Consider the following 15,878-nt stretch of genomic DNA (forward strand, 5'->3'; position numbering starts at 1 on the left):
ATGACGAATGCAATTTAATCACATTTCGATGGTGGTTGAGCTAGAGGTCACTTCTTTAGGGATCACGTGTGTGAGTTCAATCAACGAGGAGGAGTTTCTTGCTATCGAACGTGCAACGCATACTTTGATGGATTGCCGCAACGTCATCTTCAGTCGGCTGTCATTGCATTGGGGATCGTGAAACTGGTTGGGAATTTTTGATCCCAGTAGACAGAGGCTGCGCGGTGAACTTCACCGTCTAAAAGCAGGGCTGTTAAAGTTTGCACAGATTTAGCGTTGGTGCCGATTTTGCGGAAATGATTTTTGCTACTTAGATCGGCTCCGAGTTGCTTGAAGTTGGTTCAACGAACATAAACCCAAGCGATTCAAAGTAGGTTGGAGTGACTTATTCAGTTCGAGCACTTAAATGAACATAGTTTATCTTTTATCCTACTAACCAGCTCCATTCGATATTACGGAAGTTTTTACAAACAAATTACTAGTTAAAGAAGTCATTAACTTTGTATCCCGATCGGGACTAGATGAGCATTTTCTCAGGAATGTGAGAGAGAACAGGGTAAAACGAGCTCAATGCACTGTTTTTCACCATTGTGCGGTGAATGACACCCTCTTTATCTGAAATAATCTCTATTGTTTGTAGTTGTCAAAAAATCATTCGAATCCACGTTCGAATCCCTCCATTCCGAAAGTGATATTGCATTTATTCGCGTTTTATACCTGTTTATTCCATTGTGCAGCGTACGTCTGTCACATTTATGGAATTCCGTCTTTAGGCTTGTCTTTGCTTCCTGCGCCGTCTTTAACTGCCTTCTGAACCAGCTGGCTCCGGAATATCTGCGTTCAACTCGATACACTCAGCTTCAGAAGGGCCCACCGTTCGCCACAACAATTTCCCTAGGAAATTCTCATCCAGTGAATGTCTCTGACATTTCTTGTGGCAATGGCAATTTCTTAAGCTTGAAGAGGCCGTTATAAATGTGCGCTCTAGATTTACTGCGAACAAGCGGGAACTACCAGAATGCAAGCTAACTTCACACTGTGACATTATTACTGTACGACTGACGACGACAAGGGTGACTGAGATTCGCCATGCCTACTTGATCACTTGATTGCTATAGGCCTTGACAGCGCCGCAGTGCTGCCGCCTGGCGGGAGTCGTATGGCAAACGTGAGAAAAAACGAGAAAAAACACGTTTGTTTATACTTGTTCACGCACACGATGACAGATACAAATGGGATTTCCCATTGGAGTGAGTGCATTTTTGCTGCCGTCAGAGCCAGTACGTCGAATAGATTTCTTGTTCATTTTGTTCGTTTTTGGAAATCTCTTCTCTTCTGGCATTTGTTTCAGGAATGGGGAACGTTCGATGTAGTACTAGATTTGTAGTAATGAGCTGAATTTTAGTATGGTGAGAAGGTCCATTTTCCGTTTCTGTAATGAAATGGTGCAAAAAGCGTGGGTATTATGATTCCTTGCCTAAGTTGATGCTGTTTGAGCAAAACTTTGGATAACTATGTTGTTTATGTTGCAAGAAATGGAGAAAACAACAACACTGTTGCCCAAAGTTTTGCTCAAACAGCATTAAATTAGGCAAGGAATCATAATACCCACGCTTTTTGCATCATTTCATTGCAGAAACCGAGAATTGACCTTCTCACCATACTAAAATTCAGCTCATTACTACAAATCTAGTACTTCACCGATCTGTCCTATTCCTCCGATGATTTCTTCAATGATTCTTCCGTAAATTGGAAGTATAAATCCTCAAGGTATTGCCAGATAAGTTTGCTAGGAATTTTCGAAGGGATTGTTTAAATTTCCGAAGAAATAAAAAAAAAACCTAAAGTAGTTTGCAATTGAACGTTAGATATTTAAAAGGAAAAACCTGAAAAATTGTAGAATGAGTTTTTTTTAAGAAAAACATACAGAGAAATCATGTAAATATTGTAAAAGTATTTTCCAAAGAAATTGCCGAATGGAACTCTAAAGAAAGCAGTTACTTCCGAAATGTATCTGTCTTTTTCAGAAATTCTTCTGGAAATGCTTTGAGGAATATTCTTGGTATTTCTTCAAGAGCTTCTTTGGTAATTGGTTCTGTAATTCTCATGGAAATTTCTCAGGTTTCTTCCCTGAAGTACTGCAACGCTGTTTGTTTTAGTAATTTAGGAATCCGGCAGTTCTTTTAGGCAATTCTTCCAGCAAGTCGTGATGGATTCTTTTATATCTCTGACCCTTCAAAACACTTTTATGTCAATACCAGAAAGGTTCCGGAAATAATTGCCAGATGAACGTTCCCCATTGCCTAATAATACCAGTGGAAATTCTCAAACAATTGCCGGAGAAATCCATGAAGAAACCGTCGGACGAATTCCTAAAAGTATTCCTGATAGAATCCCCGGAAAAAGTCCTGAAAGTTTTGAAATCCTGATGTTTCAAAGAAATTGTCACAGAAATTCACAAATAATTGTTCGGAGCAATCCACAAATAATATCTAGGGAAATTGGTCGATGAATTCCCAAAAATACTGAAAGAACATCTCAAGAAATTACTTTTGGATTCTTGCGAATTTCGCCAATGGAATTATTAAATTATTGAATTCAATAAAAATTTTAGAAAAATCCCTCAAAGAGTGACCAGTGGAAACCTAGAGCAGTAGCCGGAAAAATTCATCGAAGAAGCTGTCGACAGGAATTCCTTATAAAACTGTCGGAGTTCTGAACTCTAAATTAATGGAAAAAAATATGAAATATTGAATGAAGGATTTTCTTGAAATCTATGATAATATGTATATATTTTAAAAAAGTTCGCCAGTACACCTTCTGAGATCTAGTTAAATTTTCTTAAACCAGAAACACATCGACAATTTTATAAAAACATATTTTTTTAGATAAATTCTTCCCCACCGAACCATCTCAGAAATTTCCTCAGGGATCTTTTCGGGATTGCTCTAGGGAAAATCTTTTGCGAATTCTTATTTGATTGATTCGGAAGTTTATCTAAGCATTGCTTCGAATATTTCTCTGACGGAAATTTTATCAGAAATTCCTTCATGGAAATTACCTCAGAGTTCTAAACGTTATTGCGAGAAGACCAAGGATTCCATCTAAAATTCCTTGAGGTATTGGGGAATTTTTTCAGCCATTGTTTTTGGGAATTCCTACAACGAATTATTATATATTTTTTCTAAGGATTCATTTAAAAGTCTCTCACGCGGTTTCTTCGATGTCGTCTAGGAATTCCATTGGATATTTCTCAAAGCATTTCAACGAAAACTTGTATCAGTGAGTCCAAGAGTGAGTATTTGGTGATTTCCTCCAAGAATTCCATCAAGGATTTCTATTTTGCGGAAATAGTTGGGGAATTTTTAACGGGATTCATTCGAGTACTCTTTAAAAAAATCTTCTACGGATTCTATTGCAATATTTGCAGAAAATTTCTTCAAAGACTCTTCGGCGAATTCCTTCAGGAATTTCGTTGTGAAATTTCTTGGGAAATTTCTCCAGAACGTTTCCAGAAATAATTTCAGGGTTCCGGAACTCCATCGATTTTTTCCAGATTTTTTTGGGAAATTTCTCAATGGAATAGGATATTCTTCCTGAACTTCCAGAACTTCATCTAGGAGTTCTGCATCATGCATTTCTCCCTGAACTTTTTGGCGAAGTCCTTCAAGAGTTTCTTTGAAGAAATTCTTCATGAGTCTTTGGGAGAACTTCTGTAGAGATTATTTGGCAAAATCTTTCAGAAATTCTTTCAGAAATTAATCCGAAGATTCTCCATCGAAAATTTCAAAGGCTCGAGGAATTTCTTCAGAGATTTCTGATAAATTTCTGCAGGGATTCTTTCAGCAGTTTGAAGAATTTCTTCAGAAATCTTAGGGGAACTTCTGCAGGAATTGTTTCGAAAATTTCATCAGGTATTCACCGAAGTTTCATCAAAATTCTTGAGGAATGTCAAATGCATCTTCTTTGCAGAATTCCACCAGAAATTTCCACCCGGAAATCATTGGTTTAGGAATTATTTAAAGAAAATGAAGATTGAAGATTTTTCTCAGGGGAATCGTTGGAGAACTCTTTCAAAGATTGTTTCCAGCGCTCATCAAAGGTTTCCATTAGCAATTTCTTTATCAGGTACGTGAACAAGAATTTCTACAGGAGTTCGTTGAGAAATCAGTTCAGGGATTTCTTTGGGAGATTCTTCTAATGATTTCTTGAATGATTTTTCCAAGATTTCTTCGTATATTTGCTCCTGCGTTCAATTCCATCAGGATTTTTTTTCAAAAGCTTCATTGGAATTTCTTCACGATTTTTTGGGAATTCCTCTAAGGATCATTGTGGCATTCCTTTAGTAATTTGTAGAAGAATTCTTCTACAGGTTTCTTCAGAAGTTCATACAGGGATTCCATCGGCAATTCCTCCAGGTTTTCCAACAAAGAATTTCTTTAGAGATTTCTTGTTAGGATTTTCCCAGGAATCATTGAAGAATTTTCCCACGGATTTCTTTGAGAGATTCCTTTTGGGATTCTTTGGAGAATTTTACCAAGAAATGCATTGCACAATTCCCCCAGAGGATCCTTGAGGAATTGATCCAGATATTCATCGGGAACTCCTTCAAAACCTTTTATGGAAAATTTTAGCGTTTTTTGGGAAATTCCTCTATAAATCATTGGAGAATTGCTTGAGTAATCTGTAGAACAATTATTCCAGAGATTTCTTCATAAATTCTTACAAGGATACCATCGGCAGTTACTCGAGGTTTTCCGACAATAATTTCGTCAGGGATTTCTTTTTAGGATTTTCCCAGGAATCCTTGGAGAATTCCCCCACGGATTTCTTTGAAGCATTAATTCGGTGATTTCTTGGAGATTTTTTTAAGGAATTTGTCCAGAAGTCCTCCAGAGATTCCATGACGACTTTATCTAGGAATTCCATCGCAAATTTGCTCAGGAACATCATTGTCAATTCCTTCAGGAATTTTTTGAGGATTTTTTCCATATATCCTAGGGGCATTTGTCAAAGAATTCGTTGTATATTTTCGTTTCCGGAGATTCATTCAGCAATTTACCCAAGAATTCCATCGGAAACTATCCCATTTTTTTTTATCTAGAATTAATGTAGTGACTTTTTCTGGAATATCGTCAGGCTTTCCTTGCTGCTTTTCATCAAGGATTCGTCGGGGGGATACCACCTAACCTCTATAGGGAATTCTTCCAGGCCGTCTTTTAGGAAATATTGGAAAATCATTGGACATTTCAACAGGGATTCTATCGACACATTTTCAAGGGATTCTTAAGGGGTTCTTCTTACTTATATCTTCCGGGGATATCATCAGGATTTCTTTCAGAGATTTCATCTAGATTCTTTGAGTTATTTCTCCAGGAATTGGTAGTGGAATTTTGTAAGGGACTTATTGAAGATTGCTTTCTGAGATTCCTCCAGGAATTAGCCCAGGGATTTAATTAGCACTTTATGCGGGTATTCCCACGAAACTTTCTCTAGGGATTCTTTAAGGGTTTCTTTGGGTACAACATTCAAGATTTGTTCTTGGGGAATTGCTCCAGAATTTCTCGAGAAGTTCGCTGGAGAATGCATGTACAGATTTCAATGGGAGTTTCCCAAATATTTGGAACAAGATTTTCTCATAAATTCTTTGGAAGATTTCTTTTGAGATTGCCAGGAGAATTTCTCAAGGAATTTCTTGGATTAAGCTTTCAGGAAACTACTGGTACCTTCTAGGATTCCTTTGGCATTTTTTTCTAAGGATTTCTGGAATTTATTCGGAAAATCACTGAACGTATCTCCAAGCATGTGTCCACAATTTCTTCCAAAATTTCTCCTTGAACTACTTCCTGGAGGATTCATTTCAATAGGTAATGTCACCCTTCTGCCGGTGATCATCTATGAAACCATCATGAATCGTCCTGTACCAAGGTTTGCAAAATGACGTTGCGAATGAACGTTCCGTTCATCCTAGTTCTTCCCGTCTTCTTCTCTCCCACTCGAATCTCGTCATTTTCGGTGGTTTGTTTTGGTTCCCATTCGTTACCGTTTTTTTCACTCGCAGGTAGCGGCGCACTCGCCTATCGAAAGTTGTTTCACACTGGCAGCAGTCGAATTAGTGGAAGTGTACTGTAGAACAGCTTCAGCCTAAACACGTCGCCTACTTTGATTGCACGTTTCACTTAGGCTGCACTAAAAAGGGACAAATGAAATATTTCTGGATGTGCAATACTAGATGATTGCTATGACACCTTTTCAGGGCGCAAAGTATCAAAACATCTGCGCCTACTTGGATTTGATTGCATCTATGGATACCGTTCGATGCGATTTTTGACAGTCATCTAGCATCATGATGCAAAGCCTACCTAGGCTTTGTGCTTCGGCACTTGCCTAAGGGATTACCAAAGTCAATACCAGCGCAGCGCGCTCAACAAACAACCTTAAAGATCACCAAGAGCGCGCGTGAATGAATGAGATTTTAATTGAAGGTTATTGCGAATTGAGCGATTGGTTGCGCATGTTGCAAATTCGTTATTAATGGCATTCGTGACTCCTCTATACGGCGAACCGGTTCCCGCGCCTTCAGATTATACCTAGTATAAACACCCCCCAACAAATCCGAAAATTTCCCATAAAACCTCAAAAAGGGTTCGAATCTAGGTCACACCTACCTTTTCGTCGGCCGTACGGGCCCAGGAATGCGACACCCTTGCCAATCACGTTGTCGTCGATGTACTTCAAGATCTTCATCGTGTCCTCGGGCCGTTTGGCCGTAACGAAGGCCGCCCGCGGCTTAGCCGGTCGCAACGGGAAGTCATCGCCGCTCAGCGACAGACTTTTGGTGCGGCTCGCCTTCTTCAAGCTCATCCTTAGCGACGACGGGGAGGACGAATCGTGACTCCAAGCACCGTCGCCTACTACCTCGGCCCCGTCCAGCGCCAACTCTGATCGCGTTGAGGTGCCTCTCTCCGCGCGCGTTTTGAACGTACTAGAGCGACGCCGTGGCACACTTAGCTCACACAATCACTCGTCGCCTGCTTCGCGCGGTAGATATAGGCAACGTAGAAATGCCCCCCTTGGTAAAATCTTCCTTGTTTAAGACACGTCGTTAATTACACCGCGGCAATCGTTGTTTACAAAACACAAAACAAATATTAATCTTTGTACACGATTCTGATGAAGACAGCAACTTTTTTTGGCACAATTTTCCGCACTAGTCGTACACCGAAGCGCTATTTTTCATCCAGATTTTCTTCTGACAAGTGATTAATTCGCACTAATATCGAACACGGACACTTTTTATACCTTCTCCGATTAGTATAGACTTTCGATTTCGCGATCTACGAAACCCCTTAATATTTTGCGCCTTTAACCCCTTGACAGGCTGTCACTTTTGCGGTCACTGACAGCAACCTTTGTTCACACTTTCTTTAACTTTGATTCCCTTTTCTATACTTAAGTTTGTTCTTAACTTTCCTTGATTAAAACTTCTTCAATCCCATCATTCCCCACACCGTTGCATCACTGATCAGAGACTTTGTTATCACCTCTTCTGCGCCCTTTATTCACACCGTTTCAAACAATAACACACAAGCCTACTGTGGTGGCTGTTGCACCGCGCTGCTGGCGGTGACAAGTGCGCGACAAAAATACTTGAACAATAAATTTCCGCGCGCGCGAGTGTTCACCGCAATCTAGTGTGCTGTGAGGACGAACGTAAGATAAAAAGTATAACTAGCGCTCGAGCGGAAAAATCGGAAGACGCGTGCGAAGTTGTCCAAGTGCGATACTCGAATGATTGCCGTTGCCGTCGTCTCGGCGACCGCGACGTGGTTGTTTTGATTCGCGGTCGAGTCGTCGCGGCGCTGTCTGCGAGCGCGAAGCAAAACAGGCGACGGACGACGACGACGAACAACGGAGACAAAAGCGGTGAGTTTTTTTGTTTGCGGTCTCTTCTTACTGATGGTCGTGAGAATCGAGCATGCGCTCACGACCGGTGGCGGAGAGTGAGAATTCACACACGCTAAAGATCGCTCAATAAACTGCGTTTTGCTCTAATCTCAGATTATGTCGAGATTAAATCTAATGCTCAAATTTTGAGCTTTTACAAACAGTTCTAAGAAAATGCACATTGTATTTCAACACTTCCACAAGTTCAGGAACTGATAATAATGATAATAAAAAAGTGTGGGCTCTACCCAATCGCACTTGTTTCCATAAAATGGAATTTTCCTAGCGTTTAGTGAAAAATGAGCGGTGAGTAATGAGATTTACGGACAAGAGAGATTGTTCACTACACGCTAAATATATTTAAAGCATCGTATAAGTAACTCACTCAAACTTTGCTTTCTGATATTCCAAAAATGGCTTAGGTATTCTCGCTGAAACTAGGCAGCCGCGCAAGACCAATGATTTTCTGAAAAGTGCGCCAACTTCTCTTGCACGTAGTGATGTCGGATGTCATTAGTCCTGTCCAATGACGTAGGTTGAACATGGTCGAAGTTCCTGCATCGTGCACATACCCATTTCACAGAGAACAGACGTTTAAGCTCGAACAAAAATACGTCGAAATCGTGTGTAAAGGATTTAAGTGTACCTCAACGCCACCAACGCACCCCACGATGGCAGTGTTCATCGTAAAAATACACTAACCCACAAAGCGACACGAGCGCCAAACGACCAAATACGGCGAGCATTGGAAACAAAAATGACAACACAACAATGTAAGTGATGGAACGCTAGCGCCACGCAACGGGAGCATAACCACTTACTCTGATATGACCGTTACAAAGTTTTACACAAGGCAGAAATCAAAGATAGACGTCTGTTCTCTGTACCCATTTGTTGACGAAGGATGCGCAGCGAAGTTACTGACCATGTTCAACCTACTTCATTGAACAGGACTAATGTGTTTGCTGCGAGGCAAATATCCGACCACTTTCTTCGCCAGATGCACGCACAGCACTCAATGTCGCAAGGGATCTGCAGTGCCTCTGATACTCCATGTAGCTCTCCTTTGTAGTCCACGCCACCCCATGGCTTCTTGGATCGCCGCCGAGACATCCACCTAATCCGCTTCAATGGTGGAGTGAGCGACTGTTGTCTGCTTCCGACAGCTCCAGGAAATCGCACCACCTGCTTCTTTAAAGACGTATCCGGTGATCGATCGACGAGTATCGAGATCATTCTTCCAATCCACGTCACTTTAGCCGACGAATCCCTCCTCTGAAGCCTTCGAATGGTCAGTTTTCTTGACCTCACAGTATCAGTTTCGTCCAATGTGACTGGCCTGCTTGCTTAGACTTTGTCAAAACTGGTTGATAATGTTGACCGCGAAACTAATGTCCGGTCTGGTCTCTTCGATTGTGATAGGTACTGCAAGCTGCCTACCAGCTCCCAGTACGGCACACTCTCCATCAGCTGGCGTTCATCATCGGTGTTCGATTCTTCATCCATAAACAAATCCGCGTCGCTGTAGATCGATTGATCTAGCTCATTCTCGCTTCCCGCAACGTCATCACTGTCATCAGAGTTCTTCTCTGTTTGGGTTCGAATCACCAGTTCGCTTCCTTGTCTTGCGTTTCACCTCATCAAGGAAAATTACATCTCGGCTAACGAAGATTTTCCTTGTCCGCTCGATGTGTACTCTGTTCGCCTTAGAGTCTTCGCCGTAGCCAATGAAGATAAGCGCTTCCGACTTCCTGTTCCATTTCTTGCGCTTCTTTTTTGGGACACACAGTTCGCCCTGGCGCCTTATATGCTGCCTTATATGGCTGCCTGTCAAAAAACGTGCTGGATTTCAACCTTCAGCAAATAGTTCTGAAAAATCCAGTTACGTACTCATTGCCGTTGTTCGTCCGTTTTCGCTTGATCCGCTCTTCCGTTTGATTCTCCGCAAAATGCTTGTAATCCCGGAACGTTTCGAACACCTCTGTCTTCGGCTTCAGGAAATACACCACGATTCTCCGACTAGCATTGTCATTGAAAGTCAGCAAGTATCGACTGCCTCCAATAATGTCAGTTTCCATAGGGCCGCACAAGTCCGAGTGAACCAGTTCTAGTATGCGATCCTGCTTACCTACCGACCTTTAATGCATGATATTCACCTCGAATTCCAGTCTGGTTACCATATGCTTCAAACGCTTCATCTCACCGGCAGAGAGATATCTCATACGACGATGCCACAGATCGTATCTATCGTCATAAATCAAATTCGTAACGGGGTGCTTCATTTCGGACAGCTTGTAGAGACCGTTAGCTTCAAGACCAAGCGCAACTACCTCGTTGTCGGGGTTGACAACTTTACACTCCTCCTTCGTGAACACCACCTTGAATCCTTTCTGGCATACCTTGTTTACGGAGTGTAAATTGATCGCCACAAGGTCCGGGAAGCAGAGCACATCACTTATTGTGAGGTCCCATATCGCTTCGCTGCAATCCGCCTCCAGCTTCACTTATCCTTTCGTCACAACAACGGCCACCTCCACATGGCTGCAATGGCTACCTCGATCCTCTGCGACACGCCCATCGGTTTCCTCCATCTTCTTGTTTTGGCACAAGTGATGCTAGCACCAGGATCGTGTTAGCCAGAGCGGACAACTACAGCGGAATCGCGTATCAAATTACGTAAGAACTCACGGGAATTTCGGATAAATAATACCGGAGAAAACAACTCGAATGTGCCGTACACAAGAGTAAAACGTATAATGAAAAATGTAAATAAACTTTGGTCATACTACTATACTATAGATGTTCTTATTGTTAAAAGACGTGCGCAAAGGGAAAACGTCAAATACATGCGCACAATGGTGTCGGCAATTAGGTCGACCAAAGGGGGTTCCGCAAATAGGTCGAATTTAGGGCTACCGTTGCACTTTTGCCAACACTCCTCCTCAACGGCTAGCCCGCCATCTTTGAAGTACACGAACATCCGGGTACTTTCCGCTTCTTCCCTGCTGACTTCACCGCCACAGACTTCTTCCTGACTTCCTGTATCGGGCCTTCTACTTCGCAGTCCACGCCAAACTTACCCCGATCAATACGGAACGACTTTCCAAAAAACGTTACTTCATCTTGTAGCTCCTCCTCAAACGGTGGGTCATCCGGGAACGACGAACTCGCATCGTAAAACTCTTCGGGCTCATCTTGATCTTCACCGTCGTCCGGATCATCCAACACCACACGTTCACTTGGCTTCCCTGACATAACCTCCTCCTGGCGTTCAACTTCTTCCGGCTCACGATGGTCACGCACTGCTACCGAGGCTTGGTATTCCACACATTGCTTCTTGCGATCTTCCTTCCGCGCTTGCTCAACTGTCTTTAGCTTGTACAGGCTGCCACAACGATTTCCTTTCAAGACCACTTTGCCAGCCGCATCCACGATATCACAGCCATTCTTCCGGAAGTTGACAAAGAATCCCTTGGAGGTTAGCATCTTCACTGACAACAGCCCACTGTTCAATGACGGGACATACAGCGCCTTCTCCAAGATCACATCCACTATTCCTCCACAGCCATTCACGCCAGCCATCTTCACAGTTCCAGATCCAGACGCCTTCACTGATCTTCCATCCGCCAGCACTACGTCACACACATTTTCGTCATCGATAGAGTCAAACAGTCGCTTGTCATTGCACATATGGACACTGGCACCGCTATCTATAATCCAGCCGCATGACCGCACTTCGTTCGCCAGGAACAAAACGGCACTTCTGTCATTAACCGCTGCTTGCTTCGCAGCTGACGATTCACTCTTCTTCTTCTTCTTCTTGTATTCACTGCGTTGTTCCTTCTCCTCTTGCTGAACCGGACAATCACTTTTCAGGTGCCCCTTTTGCTTACACCGGAAACATCTCCACTCCGAAGTATTCCGATTGCTGAAACTTTTCAGCGCTTTCATCTCACCAGGATATTCACCAGAACTTTGCACAGACCGCTCCTTCCGACGCTCGAACTCGTCCAGAAGCTTCGACTTCACTAATTCCAGCGTTAAATCTGCATCCGGCCTTCCTTCCAGTGCTGTAACGAGCCCAGAATACGACTCCGGCAGACTTCGCAATATCATTGCCACTTTTAGCGATTCAGCCAGCTCCTGCCCAGCTTGCGTCAAACGGTCAAAAAGTTCCTCCACCTCGAACAGATGGCATTCGAGATCGCCATCTTCCAGCAGATTAAGACTGCACAGCCGCTTCAACATGGAGACACGGGAGGTCACAGTCACTGTTTCGTGGTACTTTTTCAAGTTACACCAGAAATCCTTCGCACTTGTCGCTGCCTTGATTAGCCCATATTGACTTTCCGCGATACACAACCCCATCGTTGCGCGGGCCTTCTTGTCATCCTTCTCCCATTGACTCGAGTTCACTGTCGGCTTGGGGGTATCGATCACGTACCACAATTCCTCCCGCGTTAGCAGCATCTCCATGCGAAACTTCCATGTTTGCCAGTTTTGGTTGTTTAACTGGACAAACTTGTTCAAAGCCTCCATTGCTGCTGGGAAATTGCTAGTGATGGACGAAAGTTTCACACGCGCCACACAAACGACCGTCACTTTCTCAACGCTTTTCCGACCCGTTTACACCGTTCTTCGCGCAATTATCACTGGGCACATCACCTGTTAGCCAGAGCGGACAACTACAGCGGAATCGCGTATCAAATTACGTAAGAACTCACGGGAATTTCGGATAAATAATACCGGAGAAAACAACTCGAATGTGCCGTACACAAGAGTAAAACGTATAATGAAAAATGTAAATAAACTTTGGTCATACTACTATACTATAGATGTTCTTATTGTTAAAAGACGTGCGCAAAGGGAAAACGTCAAATACATGCGCACAATGGTGTCGGCAATTAGGTCGACCAAAGGGGGTTCCGCAAATAGGTCGAATTTAGGGCTACCGTTGCACTTTTGCCAACAGATCGAAGAACCAATACAAGAAATAGAAGTGAAGGTGGTGGAGAAGAAGATAACAACGGAAGTGAAATTTGCGTACGGAAAAGCAGATCCGAAGGCAATTCGATGTCAGATAGACACAGGTGCATCTTGCAAAGTAATTTCGCGGCATCAGCTTGAGAGGTTTGTGGGGAACGTATTTGATTTCAAAGTCAGTGTTACCAAACTCAAAGGTTTTAGAGGAAATATGATTCCGTTGATTGGAGTCGTAATGCTTCGGAACAAAAGCAGGGAGAAAAAAAAATCAAAGGGGCGTTTCAAGTGGTCGCGAACTTCCCAAGGGAGTGTTGCAAATGCCACTCCTATGCTCAAAACGTATGTAGTATTGGGGGTGTGCGTGAAGAATACGGAAGCGGAAGAAATAGTGAGAGGTGTTTAACGGTGATGAAAAGCTGGAGGGAAAAGTAGACATACAAATGAGTGATGCTTTGCCGAAGCAGCAGGAGCCAAGGAGAGTTCCAGAGCTTTTGAGGGAAAAACTGAAGTGCGAACTAAATGATCTGAAAAAAGGGGAACCATTGAAATAGTGGACCAACAAACTGAATGAACGAGCAACATAGTGATTACAGTGAGGAAGGAAAAAGCGCAAATTTGTCTTGATCCGGTGGAGCTGAACCAAGTGAAGGCGTTCAGGACTCCGTTTGGCCGAAACGTCTGGAAGAAGCTGCCATTTGGACTATAATGCTCGCCAGAGATTTTCCATCAGAAGCTGTTCCAAGCACTACAAGGACTGAAAGAAATCGAAGTTCTCGCAGATGATATACTTTGCGTCAGCAGAGGAAAGACCAAACAGGAAGCCAGGAAGCCATGAAGTAGGGGAGAATCACAACCAGAATCTTACTGCTCTGTTCTGTTAGAACGCTGCACAATGGTCGGAAAAAGATAAAATTCGGCCAAAACTCTTTTTAAGTGTTTAATCGAAGTCATAGGTTGTCTAGATATGTTAATTAGTATTTTTGATGTTTAAAAAGGGGTATTCAAAAATAACGTAACCTCAATAATTTCAAAAACGATAAAAATCAGTAAACCCCACATTTTTTGCTTTTTTGTTTGAAAATCAATTTGAATTTAATTAAATGATCAACTTTCGATCAAATGCAATCAAGTTTGTTCAAAACGTGTGAAAAATGTGGGAAGATAAATTTTATTTCAGTCACAAATGGAAAAATAACGTAAACGTTTTTAACTTAAAATTACCAAAAACCGTAAGGTACAATATATAAAAATTTGAAAAGTTTTGTGACATATTAATTTTGTATCATACGTGCATTCAAACAGTCCAACAACAAGCTTTCATATGCTGGATAACATAAAACATATATTCCATTCTCAAAACATGATTATTTTACTTTTTTCGAATGGTTCATTTTTTAATTTTATGACTTAGTCCACTTTGGCGGTGAAAATGTCATTGAAATACAAAAGCTGCTATGCTTTTAATTAAGAATCATAATACTACAATACATTAACTTTGTTATAAGGTGAAATAAAGTTTAAAAATATCAATTTCGTTTTTTGAGAGTTTTGGCCGCCCCTTTGTATGGAGCCCGACCAATGTGCGCTGCAAGCAGAGCATGAGCATGAGCATGAGCATGAGCATGAGCATAGATAACCGCACAATTCGTAGTTGCTACTCCGTGATTGACCAGAGCAATCGAAATTGCACAAGGAACCAATGAATAGGGCTTGGGGCTAGCTTACTATTCTCAATGTACACAGTTCGAGAGCTCTCAACTTTAATAAGGTCAATAATGGCGCCGGCCACGTCCTTACGGTCATCGAGGATGGGAGGGAATGTTAGTAAGACAAACGTTGTTATAAAGACCGCGAATCGCTGCATCTCCACGTTTGTCTCAGGAAGGAATGTTTTGTTAGTAGGGTAAGGTACATTGTCAGTCCGGGAGTCACTTATGGTTGGTGATGTGATTTGACAATGGATCAATACACACAAACCGCCGTTAACAACCGACCACTTTTCGACGCAAGAACTAGCCAAAAAGAAAATTCTATCGCGCGTCTCCACTCCACTAGGGAGCAGAAACCTTTAGTCTATTCCACACAGAAATATACTAAACGCGACTCATTTGACGGCGCCCGGATTTTTTCTCGACCGGCGAACCCGAACTAACATTTTTCACTCTTTTGTGTAAATGCAAAAAATGAAAGAAAATATTTATTATCAACTAAAAGTGTATTGGAAACTAGCGCCGATGGGAAGCGAAAAATTCGGAACTGACTCGAACCACGGCGCGCGCACACTCGTCCCGTCGTCGGAGCCCCGCAGAGAAAAAAAAATCGCAAAAATCTAGCAAAGCCAGCGCGCGAAACTTTGCTGCTGCCGAACTACCGCACACTACTCCCAATGTGCGCTGCAAGCAGACAGGAATAAGACTGAACATGACAAAGATGCTGATGTAAGATTTTGGAATTAGAATGGACATTGAAAACGCGGAACGTTTGGAACGAGGTATAAAAACGTGTTTATTGATCGAAAGAAGAATCTAGAATGAGAACAAGAAGACGCTGGTCGCGGAAGGCATAACAACATAAACGTCAAAACATTAGCAGGGCTGTGCTCGTTGGCCGTTATTGAAATTGTATCACAGAGAACAGACGTCTATCTTTGCTTTCTGCCTTGTGTAAAACTTTGTAACGGTCATTTCAGAGTATGTGGTTATGCTCCCGTAGCGTGGCGCTAGCGTCCCATCACTTACATTGTTGTGTTGTCATTTTTGTTTCCAGTGCTCGCCGTTTTTGGCCGTTTGGCGCTCGTGTCGCTTTGTGGGCTAGTGTATTTTAACGATGAACACTGCCATCGTGGGGTCAAATCGACTTTATATGTGGGGCAGTTTCCGTTGGTGGCGTTGGGGTACACTCAAATCCTTTACACACGATTTCGACGTATTTTTGTTCGAGCTTAAATG

General features: G+C 42.4%; 2 protein-coding genes across 4 annotated transcripts in view; both read right to left on the reverse strand.

The window, feature by feature from the left end:
- LOC109412837 (uncharacterized) overlaps positions 1–7,796 on the reverse strand; it is a 167,288-nt gene extending 159,492 nt beyond the window's left edge. For all 3 annotated transcript variants that reach the window (XM_062847453.1, XM_062847452.1, XM_062847454.1), the window contains exon 1: positions 6,669–7,796. In XM_062847453.1, coding sequence (XP_062703437.1) covers positions 6,669–6,864 — 196 coding nt within the window. In that variant the 5' untranslated portion in view covers positions 6,865–7,796. The remainder of the gene's footprint in view (positions 1–6,668) is intronic.
- A 1,498-nt stretch (positions 7,797–9,294) lies between these two features.
- Positions 9,295–10,025, reverse strand: LOC134284173 (uncharacterized). Its single transcript, XM_062842590.1, has 2 exons — positions 9,838–10,025; positions 9,295–9,571 (listed from the first exon to the last, which is right to left on the reverse strand). The coding sequence occupies exons 1-2, from the start codon at positions 10,023–10,025 to the stop codon at positions 9,295–9,297; spliced, it is 465 nt and encodes a 154-aa protein (XP_062698574.1).
- Between the last annotated feature and the right edge of the window lie 5,853 nt (positions 10,026–15,878).

Source organism: Aedes albopictus, chromosome 1 (assembly GCF_035046485.1).
Source record: "Aedes albopictus strain Foshan chromosome 1, AalbF5, whole genome shotgun sequence".
NCBI classification, from domain to species: Eukaryota; Metazoa; Arthropoda; class Insecta; order Diptera; family Culicidae; genus Aedes; species Aedes albopictus.